This window comes from Nycticebus coucang, chromosome 12, assembly GCF_027406575.1.
Source record: "Nycticebus coucang isolate mNycCou1 chromosome 12, mNycCou1.pri, whole genome shotgun sequence".
Taxonomy (NCBI): domain Eukaryota; kingdom Metazoa; phylum Chordata; class Mammalia; order Primates; family Lorisidae; genus Nycticebus; species Nycticebus coucang.
Window position 1 is genome coordinate 71,500,075 of NC_069791.1, and position 21,436 is coordinate 71,521,510.

The 21,436-nt window shown below is 43.0% G+C and overlaps 1 protein-coding gene and 1 long non-coding RNA gene across 3 annotated transcripts; both read right to left on the reverse strand.

Annotated features, from left to right (window-relative positions):
* Positions 1-1,240: 1,240 nt before the first annotated feature.
* On the reverse strand, positions 1,241-5,302 carry LOC128560967 (uncharacterized). Its single transcript, XR_008373187.1, has 3 exons — positions 5,057-5,302; positions 1,664-1,820; positions 1,241-1,276 (listed from the first exon to the last, which is right to left on the reverse strand). It is a non-coding gene; the product is annotated as an uncharacterized LOC128560967 (long non-coding RNA).
* Positions 5,303-11,385: 6,083 nt separating this feature from the next.
* On the reverse strand, positions 11,386-19,428 carry IFT22 (intraflagellar transport 22). Of its 2 annotated transcripts, XM_053557430.1 has the most exons (6): positions 19,283-19,428; positions 15,873-16,043; positions 15,694-15,770; positions 15,474-15,563; positions 14,129-14,331; positions 11,386-13,425 (listed from the first exon to the last, which is right to left on the reverse strand). In XM_053557430.1, exons 2-6 carry the CDS (start codon positions 15,954-15,956, stop codon positions 13,277-13,279), a joined length of 603 nt encoding a protein of 200 aa, XP_053413405.1. In that variant the 5' UTR covers positions 15,957-16,043; positions 19,283-19,428; the 3' UTR covers positions 11,386-13,276. The 2 variants fall into 2 exon arrangements, with proteins under 2 accessions (XP_053413405.1, XP_053413406.1); XM_053557431.1 differs by lacking the exon at positions 15,873-16,043 and having other exon boundaries at positions 11,393-13,425.
* Positions 19,429-21,436: the final 2,008 nt, after the last annotated feature.

Sequence of the window (21,436 nt, forward strand, 5' to 3'; positions counted from 1 at the left end):
TCTGAAATTATACACAGAAAATCCAAATATGATCTTTTTCCTGTCCAAAAAAAGGCCAACCTGTGCCTACCATAGGAATCAATTAAACAAATTATGGCATGTAATAATAAAAAACAAGGGTGATCAGACTTTTTTCTTTTTTAAGCAGGTTAAATACTAAATATACAATCAGATTATGAGTTACTTTCATTTACTTTTTAGGCATATTTGTATTTTCTAAATACAAGGAACCCTCAAGACACCTGGCAAGGGGATAAAGAATAAGCAGGGGATTTAAGCAGGGTATAGGGTGATGCGGGAAGCATGGGAGAGTCTACAAGGATGACACAAACTCTCTGGGTCTTGCAGAAGGAGGGTGTGGTCAGCAGTGGAAAGCTAGTGACCTCTGGCTAGAGTCAAGTCCTGGGGCATCTCCCTTCAAGATGGGGAGGAAGGCAGGCAGGTAGCTACAAAGCTCACAAGCACCCCTCCAGGCAGCAGTGGATTGAGACCTGAGGCAACTATACAGGTGGAAGCAGAAAAGGAAGCTGGGTGGGGGTAGGGGGGTCAGAGAAGTTAAAGGTCTTGTCCAAGAATCAAGACTGCACAGCTAGTATCAGTGGAGCCAAGACCTGCATCCTTTTGCTGTCCTGTGGCCGATGTGGCTAACAGGGCACTAGGCACAAAGCAGAAGCATTTCAATACTTTAATAACCCATCCCTCTGCTCTGGCGGGTACCAAATGAGTGTCATTCTGCCTCTGGCCTCCCCCTATTTCTAGGCCACATGGATACCAATGGTGATAGGAGATGTTAGAAGTTGTCCAATATGTCAGTTATTTCAGTGTGGTAGCTCTTCAGTCACCTGAAGAGCTGATGCAGGTTGCCATGGGCATGTCCAAACCTATGGAATCAACTCTTGGTTCCTTGAGCCCCATCTGTGGGCCTTCTAATCTAAAACAGCAACTCCGTGGTGTTTTCATTTGGCTTTGCAATGAATATTTATAGTTCAGTTATAAAGGAATGTATGTACCCAGCTCTGACAATTTATAGGAAACAGAAACAGCGAGGTGAAAACTCCTCTTGAAGGAGAGATAGAAGCATGGCCTGTCCCTCCTGCTGCCAGCTGAAGATAGGAGTGGGATCTCCAGTGGGATCTGGGATAGGAGTTGACACCTCCTTGGGTTCCTTTCCTTGATGTTCCAACCTGCTTCTCCCTGGAGTAGGACCCCCTCAGTACCTTCCACATGGGGGCAGACTTGGTCTTTCACAGGGTTCCCTTCAAATGCTGTGGACAGGCTTTATGAAGGAAAGATGAAGACATGATGTAACTGTCAATAAAGGTCATCATCACAAAAATAAATAAATAAATAAAGGTCATCATGAACCAGCTATGAAGTGCAGTTGGGCTAAGAAGCTACCACATTACAATTCAAAAGAGCAAATATTGTGCACAGGGCACACTCAGGGAATGAAATACCTCAGCTGTGGCTAAGACAGCTCTGGCCAACCGAGAAAAGGGCCACATTCTCCTCAGTGTATTTCTCTGTACTCTGGACTTGAGAGCTCCCATGCTAGTTTGCTGATGACACTCGGCTCTAGCATAGACCTGTAAGCCATGATGTTCTGCCCAGCTTTTCACCCAGAAAAAAAGAAATAAAGCCTATGAGGGTTCCTGCCTCTTACCACTGGTTTGGAGGGGTGGGGCTCCCAAGATTTCACATTTGAACTGGGTCTCCAACTGCCTGAAGCTGCTGATTTGTGATGATTCCTGTGTTCAGTGTGGAGGTGCCATCTGCCCCAGAAAATTCCTTGTTCTGGAGCCAATGAAGAACATGGGAGCCTGACAGGGAATAAAGGAGATTAGTGTTTTCTTCACTTTAGAAAATTTCTTGTTAGATTTCTTTTCCCCCCAATGTATTTCTTTAAAAATTATTTTCTGATTACAGAGCAATGTCTATTCATTGCAAAAATAGTTAAATGTACAAAGGGGGAAATCCTTCTATACCCTATTTTTGGCCAGATGCAGTGGCTCACTTCTGTAATCCTAGCACTCTGGGAGGCCGAGGCAGGTGGATTGCTTGAGTTCCGGAGTTCGAGATCAGCCTGAGCAAGAGCGAGACCCTGTATCTATGAAAAATAAAAAAATGTTCCAGGTATGGTGGCAGATGCCTATAGTCCCGGCTACTCAGGAGGCCAAGGCAGGAGGATTACTCAAGCCTATGAGTTTGAGGTTGCTGTGAGCTAAGATGACATCACTTTACTCTACCTAGGACAACAGAGTGAGACTCCGTCTAAAACAAAACAAACAAAAATATCTCTATTTCCCAGAGATAATCTAAATTAAATTTTGATTCAACTGTTAATAAAAAGTTAGTTTTAAAAACTAAGTAGCCTGTAGTCCCAGCTGCTTGGGAGGCTGAGGCAAGAGAATCGCGTAAGCCCAAGAGTTAGAGGTTGCTGTGAGCCGTGTGATGCCACGGCACTCTACCTGAGGGCAGTACAGTGAGACTCCGTCTCTACAAAAAAAAAAAAAACTAAGTAGCTTCAAGGCCTTTGTGCTGGATGTCATCATTGGGCAATGTAAGAACACACCATGGAGTGTGATTGAGGCATCCAAAAACAAAAAAACTAAGTAGCTTTTACCAACAGAGTAAACAAACAACCTACAGAATGGAAGTAAATATTCACTCACTACATATCTGACAAAGGGCTAATATCCAGAATCTACCAAGAACTCAAAAAAATCATCAAGAAAACACAAATAACTCCATCAAAAAAGTGGATGAAAGACATGAACATTTTTTTTTTCAAAAGAACACAGACAAATGGCCAACAAACACATGAAAAAAAAAAGTCCAACATCACTAATCATCAGGGAAATGCAAATTAAGACCACAAGGAGAGGCTGCCTTATCCCAGTCAGAACAGCCATTATCAAAAAGTCAAACAACAATAATGTTGGTTGAGATGTAGTAAAAAGGAAATGTTTGTACACTGTTGGTAGGAATGTAAACCAGTATCAGCTCTGTGGAAAACTGTATGGAAATTCTTCAAATAACTAAAAGTAGACTTACTATTCAATCTAGCAATTTCACTACTGGGTATCTACCCACAGAAAAGTCATTTTATAAAAATGACACCTGCACCTGAAGGTTCATCTCAGCACAATTCACAAGTCCAACAATAAGAAATCAACCTAAGTGAGTATCAACTGATGAGTAGATACAGAAAAAGCGGTGGGGGTGTATACACACACCATGGAGTACTGTGCAGCCATAAAAGTATTGAAATAATATCTTTTGCAGCAACTTGGATGGAACTGGAGAATCCTAAATAAACTATCTCAGGAATAGAAAAACAAACACTGCACATTTTCACTTATAAGCGGAAGTTAAACAAGGGACATATGCTGTAAGTATGTGTGTGTGTGTATACATATATGCAAAAAGCAGCAACATGGACATTGAAAAGTAAGAAGGGGGAGAGTAGAAGGGAGGTGAGGGGTAAAAACCTACCTATTGGGTACAATATATACTATTCTAGTGAAGGGTACACAGAAAGCCCTGACTTCAGCTTATTCAATTCATCTATGCAACAAAAGTCACTTGCACCCACTAAATCTACTGACAAAAAAATAAAAGGAAACTAAGTACCTTTGACTTATGTTAAGGTAAATGTAATTTGGATCTATTGATATAATAACCATATACCTGAATTTTTCCCTAAATATCAGAATTAATTTCAAATATTCTGTTTAGTTGTTCTCAAAAGCCATTAAAACAACCCCCAAATTCCATCATTTCTGAATCCAAACTACCTTTCTCAGCTTCTAAAATCTGGAATCCATACCCAAATTCTTTGTTAGACAATTTGTATTAGTTTCTATTGCAATGTAACAAATTATCCCAAAACTTAGTGGCTTAAAGCAACAAACATGTATTATCTCACAAAGATTCTGAGGGTTGGGAATTTGGGAGCAGCTGAGCTGGGTGCTTTTAGCTCAGGTCTCTCATAAGGTTGAGGCCAAGATGTCTGCTGAGGCTGAGAATTTTTTTAAACTTTGGACTTGTGTCTTCAGAGATAGTAAATTTGCTAAGAACGTGGTGTTAAGATTACAAACCTCAGGGTCCTTTGACAGCATCTTTTAGCAAGAAGGTATATAGAAATTATGGCCTTCAGGCTGGCCACGGTGGCTCACGCCTGTAATCCTAGCACTCTGGAAGGCCAACGTGGGTAGATTGTATGAGCTCATGAGTTCCAGACCAGCCTGAGCAAAAGTGAGACCCCATCTCTACTAAAAATAGAAAAACTGAGGCAAGAGGGTTGCTTGAGCCTGAGCTGGAGGTTGCTGTGAGCTATGACGCCACAACACTCTACCCAGGGTGACAGCTTGAGACTCTGTCTAAAAAAAATTAAAAAAAAAAAGAACCTAAGGCAACTTGAGCCCAAGTTGGAGGTTGGAGATTGCTGTGAGCTATGACACCATAGCACTTTACCCAGGACAACAGTTTGAGACTCTATCTTAAAAAAAAAATAAAAGTTACAGCCTCAAAGCCCTTACTTCTCTAAAAGTACCAAGAAAATACTGGATAAGGAGCTTCAGGAGTGAGGAGCTCAGCAAGACATATGAAACCTGCCCTTCATTCTGTATTAGGAAAGGAGAATATGTATTTTTGTTTCTGTAGAGAATAATTTAAAAATTGACTGGTTTAAATAATGATTTAAGGAGGCATATCCAGATAAGAACAAAAACCAGAAAAAAAAACAAACAAAAAACTAGGAAATTATCCAAAGGTAAAACAGCAGTTAATTTTCCTTTGGAGGGTCTAGCCTGTTTTCACAAATTGGTTTTCTCTTCTCCTACCTGCTGTCCTTCATTGAGTTCTCTTTCCCACCCTGCAACACAGATTCCACCTCCTTCCATCTGGGTGGTGTTTCCAGCAGGATGGTCAGAAATGCCTCAGCACCAGCAGCTCCCCAGTGGGCTCCTGGCCATGCCTGTCCAGCCTCAGCCACTGGGACAGACCAAACCTCCTAGGAACATTTGGAATCATCAGAACCGTCTGAAGTACCAACCTGGGCCAGCTCCCAGCTGGGTAGAAGATTCCTGGGCAGCAGGTCGCTCTCACACAAATAGTCCTCTTCATCCATCTTCACCATCAGAATTCTGTCTTGCTTTTGAGGGACTTCAGGGGCCAAGACATAGCCCTTCTCATCGCTGTGGCCACTTTTGAGTAAAAAAGTCCCCAAGTAGGCCCACTTGAGGCATGGAAGGGTTAAATTTCGGGTAAACTCCTCATGAGACCCTTTATTTTTCAGAAACTTCCTGAAAGACATACATTTGCTAAAATTAAAAAGAACCCTTGTTTATGGAAATCTTCAATACCATTAGAGAGAATAAATTAGTACAATGAACTCTCACATACATACCACCCACCTTCAATAACAATTCATTTTCTATCATTTGTATTTCCTCTGCACCCCACACTTTTTCCTTTGGTGGAATATTTTATTTAAAATTTTTAAAAATTCCTATTTTAAATTATTCATATATATACATTTTTTTTTTTTTTGTAGAGACAGAGTCTCACTTTATGGCCCTCGGTAGAGTGCCGTGGCCTCACACAGCTCACAGCAACCTCCAACTCCTGGGCTTAAGCGATACTCTTGCCTCAGCCTCCCGAGTAGCTGGGACTACAGGCGCCTGCCACAACGCCCAGCTATTTTTTGGTTGCAGTTTGGCTGGGGCTGGGTTTGAACCCACCACCCTCAGTATATGGAGCCGGCGCCTTACCGACTGAGACACAGGCGCCGCCCATATATATACATTTTTGAGACAGAGTCTCATTATGTCACCTTTGGTAGAGCGCTGTGGTGTCACAGCTCACAGCAACCTCAAACTCTTGGGCTTAAGCTATTCTCTTGCCTCAGCCCGCCACAACGCCTAGCTATTTTTTTGTTCCAGTTGTCATTGTTGTTTAGCTGGCCGGGGCTGGGTTCCAACCCACCAGCCTCAGTGCATGTGGCCTGCACCATAAACACTGTGGTATGGACGCCAAGCCTAAATTATTCATATTTCATATAGATGTCTTTTTTGTTTTGAGACAGGGTCTGACTTTATTGCCCTAGATAGAGTGCCATGGTGTCATAGCTCACTGCAACCTCAAACTCTTGGGCTCAAGCCATCTTCTTGCCTCAGCCTCCCAAGTAGCTGGGACTACAGTTGTCCCTGACATGCTTGGCTATTTTTAGAGACAGTCTCACTCTTGCTTAGGCTGGTCTCGAACTTCTAAGCTCAAAAGAGCCACCCCCGCCTCCTTGGCAGTACCCGTAGCTCAGTGGATAGAGCGCCGGCCACATACACCGAGGCTGGCAGGTTCAAACCTGGCTCAGGCCAGCTAAAACAATGACAATTACAACAAAAAAGTAGCCTGACATTGTGGAGGGTGCCTGTAGTCCCAGCTACGTGGGAGACTGAGGCAAGAGAATCACTTAAGCCCAAGAGTTTGAGGTTGCTGTGAGCTGTGACACCACAGCACTCTACCCAGAGCAGTAGTTTGAGACTGTCTCAAAAAAAAAGGCCACTCCCCTCAGCCTCCCAGAGTGCTAGTATTACAGGTGTGAGTTGCCACACGCAGCCCTGGTGGAATAGTTTAACCTACATTATAACTTTTTTCCCTAATAAATAACTCAGTAATTATCTTTAGCAGATAAGGATTAAAATTACACTTTAAATTTTCTTTTGTAAATAAAATATTTTTGGGCAGCGCCTGTGGCTCAGTGAGTGGGACACAGGCCCCATATACTGAGAGTGGCGGGTTCGAACCTGGCCCTGGCCAAACCGCAACAAAAAAATAGCTGGGCATTGTGGCGGGTGCCTGTAGTCCCAGGTACTCGGGAGGCTGAGGCAAGAGAATAGCCTAAGCCCAAGAGCTGGAGGTTGCTGTGAGCTGTGATGGCATAGCACTCTACCAAAGGCAACAAAGTGAGACTCTGTCTCTAAAAAACAAACTCAAATATAAATATATATATATATATAATATTTTTAATGTTTTTGTTGTTAAGTACAGGGCTCATCTGTAAATTACTCATTACATTTTAAAAATGAGAACATATATCATAGTAGAGAGAATGGTTTAGTGATCTCCATGTACCACGGCCAGCTCCAACAATTATCAACACCTGGCCATTTTTCTTTCCATGCTCCTTTCTGTCCTGCCACACTGGCTATTTCTGAAGCAAATCTCAGATATTTTATTCATAAAATCTGTAGCATTGTCCCTAAGGCTCTTTTTCTTTTTTAAAGCATAACTCCCAAAGCATTATCATCACAACTAAAAATTTTAAACAATAATTCCTTAATATCATTAATCAATGTTCACATATCTCTGATTTAAAAAAAATTTCACAGCTGGCTGTTAGAATAATGATCCTAATTTAAGGCCTACGAGGTTGCACTTGGCTAGTAAGTCTTTTCATCTACAGGTCCATTTTCCTTTTTTAAAATTTTGTTTTAAAATCTTGTAATTTGGGCGGCGCCTGTGGCTCAGTGAGCAGGGTGCCGGCCCCATATGCCAAGGGTGGCGGGTTCAAACCCAGCCCCGGCCAAATTGCAACAAAAATATAGCTGGGCGTTGTGGCGGGCGCCTGTAGTCCCAGCTACTCGGGAGGCTGAGGCAGGAGAACCGCCTAAGCCCAGGAGTTGGAGGTTGCTGTGAGCTGTGTGACGCCACGGCACTCTACCGAGGGCAATAAAGTGAAACTCTGTCTCTACAAAAAAAAAAAAAAATCTTGTAATTTATTTGAAGTACTTCAGCTGTGTGTCCTTAGAATGAAATGACACGGCTCGGCACCTGTGGCTCAAGTGGCTAAGGCACCAGCCACATACACCTGAGCTGGTGGTTGGAATCCAGCCAGCCTGCAAAACAATGATGGCTGCAACCAAAAAATAGCTGGGCATTGTGGCGGGCGCCTGTTGACCCCCAGCTACTTGGGAGGCAGAGGCAGGAGAATCGCTTGAGCCCAGGAGTTGGAGGTTGCTGTGAGCTGTGATGCCATTGCATTCTACTAGGGTGACAGCTTGAGCTCTGTCTCAAAAAAAAAAAAAAATGAAATGACACTTAAACGTTTGACCACCTGTTCTGTGCTAGCATTGTGCTTTGTGCTAGAAATAAAAAGGCAAGCAGTTATGGTGGGAACCCTCTATTTGCGGTCAGTGATTCGCTGACCTCGGATCCCTTTTTTATTTATTTCTTTTTCATGTGTGTGTGTTGTGGTTGATGTTTAAAACAACAGAAATGTATATTCCTTTGACGTGTTCAATAGGCCAAAAATTGGAAGTCTGTTTCATTGAGCCAACACCAAAGAGTTGGCAGGGCCATGCAGATCCCTCTTTTCTAACAGAGGAGGACGGAGCCAGATGGTACATAGTCTCTGCTCTGACCCACTCTGTGGACCCACCCTTGATCACCAGGATCCACTCTGCGACTACATCAAACTCCAGCCCAACACATTCCCAGGGAGCTGAGACCAGCAGAGGGAGGTGGACTCCCAGGCCTGTAGGCTCGGGTCCGTGAAGGCGCAGAGGCGGAGCACCTCTCTGGGGCCGGGACCCCCACGCATCCAGCCCAGCTTAGAGACGGAGGTAATGCAGGAGGGGCTCTCCTAGGATGCCAAGAAATCCTCACCCTTCAAGGGCGAGCGAGGATGGGGTCCCCGCGCTCGCTCTGACCGCTGCGCCTGCAGTGGCCGGTGGCGAACGCTAACAGCAGCCACTGGATTTTCTGGGCGGGGGCCTGGATCCCTTCCAACTACAGTTCTCAAGAGTTACCAGCGGCGCGGTTGCCACTGAGAAGGGCCAGGCTAGAAATATGCAGGTTCTTCGGCTCTGCGACGGTCGATGGCTCCGGCCAGCTCTTTATCACACACAGGACCACTCCCACCCCTGCGGCTTCAGAATCAGGCCGTCCACGTGCCCCGGGCCCTGCGTCCTGTCCACCGGCAAACCAAACTACATTTCCCAAAAGGTGCCAGGCGCACGCCACTTACGGTCACGAGGCACCCAAACGGTAACATCCCGGACTTGCCAAGGATGTAAGTCCCAGGTATTGGGCCCCTGACGCCAGCAGTCAGAGAAAGGCCTAGAAAAGGGATGGATGGGAAATTTGGTTATGAAGCAACGTTAAAGAGCACGTCCCCTCTGTGCATATTTCACGGACGCACAGAGCCACAGCAAACGTCGCACAGCCCTCTGGGACGCTGCCTCTAGAACTATGGGACTTGTAGTCACTGATTTCCTGCTACCTCCTGCGACGTCTGTTAGAAGCCAGCCACACCGAGAACAAAAGCCCTGTCTCTTCTTGTCCCCTCAAACGCAAATTTTGCCTCCTAAGTACTTACGGAATTAGTACCTTTCTTTTCATGCCAACCTTGACTCCAGACGTCTGCTCTCCACACCTTCCCCAGAGTGATCTGTCCCTGGTCGGCTTACAGCTCTTAAGGGCTAATAGAATGAAGTCTGTGCTCCTGGGCTGGCGTGTATAGTTGACCTCACCTGCTGTCTCCCACTATTCTCTTCCTCATAGAGAAGAATCATATTTACAGTGTTCTTCATCTCATTTATGAGTGATATCTTAAAGCCACCGTCACTATTTTTTAAAACACAGAGCTCAACTTCCTGCTTTTAAGTTGCATCCAGAAAGGGTGATAAATTCCAAGTTAGCTGGATTTGCAAAGTAAACCTATTCTTGAAAAGCACTTGAAATAGGTTTCTGTGAGTAGAAACAAAGTTCATCATTTACTCTGATAAAATTTAGTATTTTATTCCTCTGACCAAAATATTTAATTAAATGATATGGTTAACTAGGTGTTTTCTGGGCTTTTTAAAGTCACACAGAAGAAATGAGAATGTTTTTTATGAATAAAGCACTTATCACAAAACTTCAGCAACACTGTAAATGTAAAAGAGATGGGTGATTTTTATTTCTCACACTTTGAATGTCTAAAATCTATTATTATGCCTGATAGAATAAATCTACTCTGAGGATTTAGAGAAAGATGCATATTTTAAAAGCCTATTATAGCCTATCAAAAAGCCAAGATAGGAATGAATTGTACAGTGCGTAAAGATAAATGATGTGTTGCTCACATCAAAGCACTAAGAACTTTTCCTTTTGAAGTGGGAGTAGTTGGCACACACAGCATTTCCACTGGCTTTTAACTTCAGTAAGAATGGCCCATAACAAATACATTTAACTGATAAAGTAGTTTAGAGAAGTGATATCAAAAATATGTAATCTGTTCTTAACATTCAAGTTTCCTCCCCCCTCATTTATTTACTATCTTTGATTTTGGTTTTTAAGACATGGAACCACTCATTTCTTGCCTAAGGAAAGAGTACAGTCATTGAGAAACCATCAGCCAAGGCCAGAACATTCACGTAACTCTCAAAAATTAGATGGGGAAGGAACAGTCACCTTCTCCAAGGTCAAGATCTAGTAGAGCCATATTTCAGAGTAATCTTCTTTTTTTTTTTTTTTTTTGAGACAGAGTCTCAAGCTGTGGCCCTGGGTAGAGTGCTGTGGCATCATAGCTCACGCAACTTCAAACTCTTGGGCTTAAGCCCATTCTCTTGCTTTAGCTTCCCTAGTAGCTGAGATTACAGGCACCTGCCAGAATGCCCAGCTATTTTTTGGTTGTAGTTGTCATTGTTGTTTGGCAGGCCCAAGCTGGATTAGAACCCTCCAGCTCCAGTGTATGTGGCTGGCATCTAAGCCTCTTAAGCTACAGGTACTGAGCCCAGAGTAATTTTTTAAGTGACACAAATCCAGTTACCTTTTCAATGGTTAACAGGAGTACTACTTTTTTTTTTTTTTAATTAACTGCTGTATGTCCCCAGTCACCAGCAAAATCTACGCTGTGTGACAGCAGATTAGCCTACCTCATGGACATAAGGGTTTTCTAGTGTTCCACAAGGCATCTAAATGATTTCCAGCTTTGCCTGGAATAAATTTTGAGGCATGGACATTCGAGTTATGATGTAAGTCATACTTTTCTTACAATAGATAGAGCTTCTGAATACTAGTTGGTCATTTGTTTGATTCAAAGAAAGAGGATGTAAGTTCTATCTGCAACATACTTGCAAACCATATTCTAGGTGGCTTCCCTTCAAAAATGTTAAAATATCCTTTAATTTTGTCCTGCAATGGTTGTGGTTGGTTTACTAGTTTCAGTGTCAGAGGGTGACACTCTAGCCATGTTCCTTTGTGGAATCATCTGCCTAGTTACTACAAGACAGTGGAGGAGCAGGGGTGTGGAGTCCAGGCCTATGGTAGGCTGAATAATGTCCCCCTAAAATATCAAGCTCTATTCCCTGGGACCTGCAAATGTTACTTTATTCGGAAAAAAGATCTTTACAGATGTGATATTGGTAGGAGGACACCGGTGACTCTCAGTAGATGCCTTGGCCCAGAATGGGGGAGTAGAGTAATCCTGGGGACTGTGGTTTCTGGAATGTGTGGAGAGCCCAAGCCACAAGCCTCAACAGTCTTAGACTTCCCAGGACATGGCCAGCAGGGAGTAACCAGAGTGCCTACCATTGGAACGGCTGCCCCATCTCAATAGGACATACATACTTTCCAGATATTTTGATGTCATCTTTGGGAGAAGGCAGAAGTGGATTGTAACCGTGAATTGATTAAATATGTATCCCAGAGACAGAATTAATGGGAAAACCTTTAAACTGTAAGAGGTGGAGATAGCTGATACTTGTTATTCACAGTAGTTACGTTCTATAAAGTCACTAAGAACACTGAATTAGCAAATAATGAACATTTGCTCCTAGGGCAAATACAAGGTCGATTTCTATGAGTCTCTGTCACATTTACATCAGCTGGTCAATACATAACTTTGTTTTATGTATTTCTTTTTAAAGATATTTTATTTAATATATTTTGATTCATTATATTGAACTCATGGCCAATAGCACTGTTACTCACACTTGAATGAAATTTATATAAAACAGATACTTTCATTTCAAATTAGCAGATGAACAATTACAGGTCCATAGGAATGAAAAACACAATTTCAAGTAGGGGGGATGAGTGGGAGAAGGGGCTCAGTAAGCTCCCACCTAACGAGCACAATATAAGGGAATGTGGCACACCTCCTGGGTAAAGGATTCAACTACAACTTGAATGCCACCTAACAAATGTGAACAATGTAACCCTTATATGTATCCAATCATATGAACCCTTATATTAATCCAAAATAAAAAAAAATAAATAAAACACATATTTTCTCCATAGGCACATCACAGCTTATTTGCACTTAGGAAAACTAGACAGCACTGCAGCACTATCCTTGGGGTCATTTGAAACAGCAAAATCACCAAGAAAAAGCAAAAAAATGTGACAAAGAAGAACACGAAAAGAGCATTTGTTTATAGTATGAGAGCTGAAACAAGAAGGCAGAACTCCCCTGTTTGACTTCAGTCAGATGGGAATGTGTGCATTGGGCCATTCAAATTTTTTGCCACTCTGTGCTTGTTTGCAAATAACAAAGAAAGTATTGATTTGGAGGTTAAAAGTAAATTTTAGTGAGTAGGCAAATTCCCAAATAAAAAATCCATGAATGAGGGTCAACGATACCTTCATTTAGCATTTTAAGTACCCCAGGGGAACATGTGAGATTTAAAGCAGTTATAGAAAGTGTAGAATCTTCTTCTTTTTTTTTTTTTTGCATATCCAATATGTAGTATTTAAGTCTTTGTCTCTACCTTACTATTATTTAGAAAAACAGAATGAAAGCTCCATGAAGGCAAAGATTTTTGTCTTTCTCATTTATGCTGTATGTGGTCAGCAGCCAAAACTGTGCTGCACACATAGCAGATGCTCAACCCAGTTGGTATTTGTTGAGTAGGAATGAAATCAAGGAATGAAAATTATCACATTCAAACCAATACCCATGGATTAAACTATTGTATCATGGGGCTATGATAGTTACAATGGCACAAGTTTTATATACATGTGAAGGGGAAAAAGAAAACTCTCAATTTCCAGCTTTGGAATGGTCTGGGGCCAGGAATTCAGAATCCAATGATAGGATTTTTCTCAATTGGACTAAGGACAGAGCGTAGATGGTATGAGTCATCTCCCTGGCTTACTAGTACCTTCTAGCTGATAGGAAAATGTCTTCTATAGCGGAGAAGAGAACATCAGTACCTGCATGTGATTTCGGATGTGCAATGGGAAAGATGTTGGTATTATAAGGAATGTGGGAGTCCCAAGTGAAGGATGGTTAGGTGATAATTGACATCTCCTCCCTGTCTCTGCTCTCAGACATGGAGTTGATTATGCCTTTTAAATACTTTATGAATTCCATCCGGATATCCTCAGGGTCGTCCTCAAGATTCGAGTGCACCAGCTTCAGCTTGTTCAAGGGTGGTGCTTAAAAAGGAAAATAAGGTTAATTAGGTCTGAAGTTTTACCGAGGGGATCTTTCCAGCTCCCAGTGACCTAAGACTTCTAGAAGCCAATTCTTTTAACTTTCTAAAGTCCACAAATAAAGTTATGTCTTGCTTGACACAACTGAATAGGGAGCAGTTTTACCGTGCTGTCACCTGGTGATAGAATAAAAACTTTACAGACCACTTCTAGATCCTGTTTATTCTTAAACCAGAAAGGAATAGATTCTCTCTTCTTCTCATTTTGTTTCTGAATATTTTCTGAGTTGTTTTTCAGGATCACTTTGTCACCTCTGGAATATGTGTGTCATATGTGAATTGGGAGTGATCTTTCAGAAAAGATCTGTCAGGAAGAATGTCCCCAATGGTACCAATGAATGGCCCAAACCAGGTTTTTTCCACACTGAGTGACTGCCTGCTTCTCAGGTGTCTGTATCCTGCCTGGATGGTACAATGGACCTTGCAATCTGACAATTCTGATTTACATGGTGAGAAAAACAAATATCTAGTTCTCAGAACTTACCCTGTTGTTAAAAAAAAAAGAGAAGAAAAAGAAAAACAAATATCTAGGACACAGTAGGTGCTCAATAACTGCACATACCTGCTGGTTTCAAAGACATATAGAAATGTATAAGTGCCTCAAATGTTCAAGACAAGAGAAGTAAGAGAAATTCCAGCCTTCTTACACAAAGACAGTCTTCCTTTATCACCTCCAGAGCCTGGTTTGTGGTGTGCAATTAACAAACACTGAGTATCCTGTAAGAACTGCTGCTGGACAAAGCAGGAATACCACATTTCTATTTCCTTCCGGTGGCTTGGGATGTCGGCATTGAAGATGATCACCACTCCATGGGCATCCTTCATCAGGGCTGGCCAGCAGGACTCAAACCTGCAAGGCAGAAAAAAAGCCAGAGAGGGCCAGGCAGGGAGGTTTATGCCTATAATCCTAGCTATTTGGGAGGCCAAGGTGGGAAGGATCACTTGAGGTCAGGATTTTGAGACCAGCCTTAGCAATATAGCAAGACCCCATCTCTACAAAAAATTAGCTGAGTATGTTGGCACATGTCTATAGTCCCAGCTACTTGGGAGACTGAGGCAGGATTATTTGAGGTTGCAGTGAACCATGATGATGATACTGCACTCTAGCCTGTGAACACGAGAACATGTCTCAAAAAAAAAAAAAAAAAAAAAGAGAGAAAAAAGCCACAGGAAATTTGACGTCATTTTTGTTTCTGTGGACTTTATAGTATCTTTTTTTTTGGAAATGGAGTCTTACTATGTTGCCCTTGGTAGAGTGCTATAGCGTCACAGCTCACAGCAACCTCAAACTCTTTGATTCTCTTGCCTCAGCCTCCCAAGTAGCTGGGACTACAGGGGCCCACCACAATGCCTGCTTATTTTTTGGTTGTAGTTGTCATTGTTGTTTGGCAGGCCCGGGCTGGATTCGAACCCGCTAGCTCCGGTGTATGTGGCTGGTGCCCTAGCCACCAAGCTATAGGCGCCGAGCCAACTTTATAGTATCTTAGAGCAGGCTCGGTGTCTCACACTTGTAATCCCAGCACTCTAGGAGGCTGAGGTGGGTGGATCACCTGAGCTCAGAAATTCGAGACCAGCCTGAGCAAGAGTGACACCCTGGCACTACTAAAAAGGGAAAAACTAGCCAGGCGTTGTAGTAGGTGCTTGTAGTCCCAGCTAACCTGGAAGCTGAGGTAAGAGAATCGCCTAAGCCTAAGAATTTGAGGTTGCTGTGAGCTATGATGCCACACACTCTACCCATGGCGTCTCAAAAAAATAAAAACCAAAAAAAAAAAAAAAAAAGAGTATCTTAGTATTAATGATTGTTTGGTGACTCCTCTTTGTATCATAACCCAATTTCTAAAGTTTATAAAGCAATACATGTCATCAAATAATTTATCAAGCCCTTTATACATGCCGGGAAACATGGCAGGCCCAATTCTGTGGTGTCTGGTGGATAGATGATTTGATTTTTACACGATTTGATGAAGCAGACCTTCTTTGAAGGAAACATACTTTGTATCTCCGCCACAGTCCCATAGTTCAAATTCACACCCTGTGCCTTTGCTGTTGCTGGTAACATGTGGGTTCTCAAATTCCAGAATCCTAAAAATAAAACAACAGCAACAGTACCTATAATTAGGAAACATTATACTTTTGAAGTGCCAACAGCACCAAAAGTAGGAGGTGGGTAATAGTTGGGGACTCTATGGGACACAAATTTGTCAGGGCTTACCTCACTCCTTGGGTTGGGTTGTACTCAGTGATATCAGAAGATTCTGTCAGAAAGTTAGCCAACACAGTTTTTCCACTCTGAAAATGAAAGCAAATAAAGGACTTTGTTGAAGAGCAGAAATGGAAACCATAGAAGAACCCCCCTTGTATTAAGTGTGATGGAAGATAGGTCATGGCCACCTGAGATCCCCAGGACAGAAGGGTCTCTCTGGTTGGGATGTCACTGCCTGGCTCTAGTGTGGGGGCAGTGGCCCAGTCTGGCATCCAGGAAGCATGGAATTCCAGTGCTGCCTCTGCTGCTGGGTGACTTTACCCACAATGATTTCCCTGGCTGGTTCTCAGTCACCTTATCTGATGACAACAACAACAACAAAAATCAACGAAACAGCAAAACAGTCCTCCACCCAAATCACCCATCTGTCCTCCCAAAGCTAAAAACTATTATGTGTTTTTCAGGTTTTTTATATATATTTGCACCATTTGTCTAATAAATGTTTCCCAATACAAGTTTTTTTCTCCCCAAGCTATTCTTTAGGAAAAAGGCAATCTTTTATACATAAGTCCTTACAAAAATCTAATTATGACTCACTCTCAACTACTTTATTTATTTATTTATTTATTATTTTTTGAGACAGAGTCTCAAGTTGTCGGCCTGGGTAGAGTGCCGTGGTGTCACGACTCATAGCAACCTCTAACTCTTTGGCTTAAGCGATTCTCTTGCCTCAGCCTCCAGAGAAGCTGGGACTACAGGTGCCCGCCACAAAGCCTGGCTATTTTTTTGTTGCAGTTGTCATTGTTGTTTAGCAGGTTTGGGCCAGGTTCAAACCTGTCTGCCTCAGTGTACGTGGCTGGTGCCCTAACCACTGAGCATGGGCGCCAAGCCTCAACTACTTTATTTTGAACAGCAACTGCTTGACTAGAATAACCTCAATCAATGTCAATTTGGGAGGCTTGTAGAGACCACCAACAGAATATGAAAAAGAAAAAGAGGGTATGTTAGGTATGCAAACCTGCCTTAGTAATTTCTCCTGAGGCTGTGTCTTCACAAATTAAATATTACTTAAAAATAACACTGGGTATGTTGTAGAGATTATGAACACTTATTTTTAGGATGAGCAGATAAAGCAACAAGCCTGATGTTATAGGAGCAACTCCTGGGGCTTGGAATACATTTCCAGGAACAATGTCATATGTGAATTCAAAAAGTGCTTTTCCAAAACAACTTAGATGAGTGGGAAGATGACATATTTTGGAAACTGTGTCAGGTGTTAAGTGATTAGGTGATTCAGGCATATAAGGTATTTGTCAGTATTCTACTTTGTTGAATAAATAAGAAAAAGGTGAGGTAGTGACAGTGCTGGGATAATAAGGCAGGGTACTGTAATTAAAGACTTTGAAATGAGGTGAGGGGGTCAGGAAGGCTGAAGAGTTGAAGTTTAAACTGAAATGACAGGCCAGCCAGCAGAGGAAATCGCTAGTTCAAAGGCGCTAGGACAGAAAAGGGTATAGCAAGCTAAAGGAATAGAAAGGCTGTTAAGTTTGAAGAGTAATAAAGGAGGGGGGAGAAATGTATATGCATAAACATATTTTGTCACTGAAGGTGGGTGATGGGGACCAAGAGGTCATTATTTTTTTTCCCTTTGTCTACATTTGAGAATTTCCATAAATTAAAAAAGATCTCCACCTGTTTTGGTTTTCGTAATTCTACACATATTGTTGGTTCTTGTCTATTTCTCCACATTAGTACACACAAAGCGGCCTCATTTTGTTTAATTGCTACACAGTCTTCCAAAGAATGTACCTCAGTTTACCATCCTAGATAATCTCTTAGAGACGGGCTGTTTCCAACTGTTCAATATTGTGCATCGCCCATTGAAAACAGGGAGAAGCACTTAGTTACAGTAGAGTCTCAGAAATGTAATTCCTGCACTATGCTATGCACATTTTAATAACGTGGTCTTCAAAAGCTCTTATCAATTTATAGTTCCACCAACAGTCTTAGAATTTTCATCTTCCTACATTCATCTTAACACTGTGTATTATCAATCTTAAATTTTTCCTGTCCAATGTGATGGGCAAATAAGTACCATCTTGTTTTAATTTGTGTTCTTGTGGTTATGAGGAAGCACCTTCTCATACTTAGTGGGCAGTTTCTTTTTTTTTTTGGCCGGGGCTGGGTTTGAACCTGCCACCTCCGGCATATGGGACCGGCACCCTACTCCTTGAGCCACAGGCGCCGCCCACTTAGTGGGCAATTTCATTTCTTGCATGCTAAGCCTTTTCTTGATTTGCTACTGTTTCTCTTTTCTTTACTCATTTTTAAACTCTCCTTGTATAGGCAGTCTATTAATCCTTTCTTTGTGTAATTTATTTTGCAAATACGCCAAGCTTTACTTTCACTGTAATTTATTTTTAGATTAAGAGGACCTCCTCTTTTTTTTTTTTTGGCCGGGGCTAGGTTTGAAACTGCCACCTCCGGCATATGGGACGGGCGCCCTACTCCTTGAGCCACAGGCGCCACCCCGCTGTAATTTATTTTAAGGCTTCTTCATTTTTGTGTTGTGCTTAGAAAGAGCTTTCTAACTCAAAATCAAAAACATATCTTTGGACTTGGCGCCCGTAGCTCAGTGAGTAGGGCGCCAGCCACATACACCGAGGCTGGCGAGTTCGAAACCGGACCCGGGCTACCTATACAACAATGACAACTGAATAACAAAAAAAAATAGCCGGGCTTTGTGGTGGGCCCCTGTAGTCCCAGTTACTTGGGAGGCTGAGGCAAGAAAATCGCGTAAGCCCAAGAGTTTGAGGTGAGCTGTGACGCCACATCATGCCACATCACTCTACCAAGGGTGACAAAGGTTAGACTCTGTCTCAAAACAACAACAAAAACAAACAACAAAAAAACCCATATCTTTCCATACATTCATCTACTACAGTGGTTCTCAACGTGTGATCCCCGGACCAACACTGTTATTAGCAAATGTACACTCTCAGGCCACTCCCAGACCTACTGTATCAAAACTATGAAGTGGGACTTAGCAATTTGGGTTTTAACACAATCTTTGTCTACATGATTTTGATGGTCGCTGAAGTTGAGAATATTCATCTATTACTGGTACATTTTTTTTCATTACGCGTTTAGCTTTAATCCATCTGAATTTTATTTTTGTGCATGGTGCATAGCACACATGTAGATTTAATCCCCATTACCACCACCACACAAATAGCCAACTGTCCCAAGGCCATTCAATAAATAGTCCAGTCTTCCCCCTAGGTCCTCTCGTCCCACAGACACATTCACAACCAATGATCCCGGTGGCAAAAGAATCATGAGACCTAGTCTCTGGTTCCAATGAGGCCACTCACTACCTTGGGCCTGAGTAACATGGGGTTCGCTTCAACCGCCTCCTCCGGGAGGTGGCTGGGATCAAGGTCTGAAAGCGCAGGGCTGACAGTTAAGGGCAGCGGCGCCCACCCGGGTCGTCTGGTGGGACTAGGTTCCTGCCTGCTGGGGGCCTCCCGGCTCAAAGCACAGACTGGAAGTGAGGGGCGCGCTCGCCCAGCGCCGCGGCGCCCAGGCCCAGCCTCACCTCGCAGGGCCCCACGAAGAGGATCTTGGCCTTCAGCATCGTCATCAACAGCCGGGCAGCTCACCAGAGCCCACAGACGGCCGCCGGAGCCCTGCAGACCCCACCGAAGCAGGCGCGTCGGAGCGGAGCTGGAGCAGCTAAGCTCATTGGCTACCTTCGTTTCCATGGCGACGGCGAGCTGCCCGCAGCGGCTGACGGGATCGGCCAGTTCCGGCACCACGGGCGGAAAGGGGGCGTGTCGGGGCCCCGGCTGGGGCTGGATGGGAACTGTAGACAGGCTTCCGCGAATCTGGCCTGATTCTTTAAGGAGATGCGGAAAGTGAGACCCCGGCAGGCGGTGGAATTACCGGTCTCTAAATCTTTGTTCCTCTCAATAACCCCGAGAGGTCAAACAGGCCATCCAGCTGGCGAACTGGGCTTGGAACCAGGCCTCTGACTGCTGTGTCACTTAGGCATGATACTGTCCACACTGGGAACGGATTTTTCACAGCCCTGGCCGAGAAGAAGTCAGGAGAGAGTCTGGTCCCTGTAAAGCCATCCTCCACTCACTATCATTTGGGTATCTGGGAGAAACCGAATGAATGATATTCTGGCATTGTTTACACAGTGCAGGTGTATAAAAACAGTGCTAGACACTGCTAAAGTAGACTTTAGGCCAACCTTAAATTACTGAGTCAGGCCAGATTTTTGGACAAGACCATGAGATCTATATGTGCCAAGAGTGCTGCTACAACATATGCCAGCGCAGAAAATAGCTAATTATGACGAAAATTCCCCAAGTGAACCCATTATCAAATCTTTCTTTGATAGGATAGTAATATATAGTCTTTGTATAACAAAGAACTGCTGAGTAAACAGTAAGGAAGAATCTAATTTCAAGATGTCGTAGATTGAGTGATTGATTAGATAAATTCTTCTCGTTTTATATCATACACCCTTCTAGGTATAGGGGCTGTGCTCTTGCCTTTTGAGGTCTTGAGGCTTACTTCCAGTGGAGTAGATGGATACTGAGCAAACAAGTACATAACATACAGACATACCTTGGAGATGTTGTGAGTTGAGTTTCAGCCCACAATAAAGCAAATATCATGATAGTGACATAGGAGTGTTTACACTGTACTATAGTCTGACATGTGCAATAGCATTATGTCTAAACCACTGTATGCATCTTAATGGAAAAATATTTCTAAAAGATGGGAGCAATCATTAGAGACTTTAAGTGAGTTATCTTTGTGTTGATGTCTGCTGGCTGATCAGGGTGGTGGTCACTACGGTTTGGGTGCCTGTGGCAGTTTTTTTTTTTTTTTGAGACAGAGTCTCACTTTATGGCCCTGGGTAGAGTGCCGTGGCCTCACACAGCTCACAGCAACCTCCAACTACTGGGCTTAAGCGATTCTCTTGCCTCAGCCTCCTGAGTAGCTGGGACTACAGGCACCTGCCACAACGCCCGGCTATTTTTTGGTTGCAGTTGGCCAGGGCCGGGTTTGAACCCGCTACCCTCGGTATATGGGGCCGGCACCTTACCGACTGAGCCACAGGCGCCGCCCCTGTGGCAGTTTCTTAAAGTAAGACAAGGAAGTGTTCTCCATTGCTTGACTCTTCTCTTCATGAAGAATTCTCTATGCCAAACAATGCTGTTTGATAGAATGTTACTCACAGTAGAATTCCTTTCAAAATTGGAGTAAATCTCATCAAACCCTGCTGCTGCTTTGTCAATTAAGTTTAGAAACATTCTGAATCCTTTGTTGTCATTTCAACAATGTTCATAGCATCTTCACCAGGAGTAGATTCCTACTCAAGAAACCATTTTCTTTGCTCATCCATAAGAAGCAACTCCTTATCCATTAAAATTGGATGAGGCTGCAGCAATTTGGTCACATCTTCAGGTTCCACTTGTAATTCTAGTTCTCTTGCTATTTCTAACACATCTGCAGTTAATTTCTCCACTTAAGTCAGGTTGGAATGAACATCTTCCAAACTCCAGCTACTGTTGAGTTTTTGACCTCCCATGAATCACACAAATGTTCTTAATGGCATCTAGAATGGTGACTCCTTCCTGGAAGGTTTTCAATTTACTTTTCCTAGATCTATTAGAGGAATCATTCACTATTTGTGGTAGTTAGACAATGTATCTTTTAAATTATAAGACTTGAA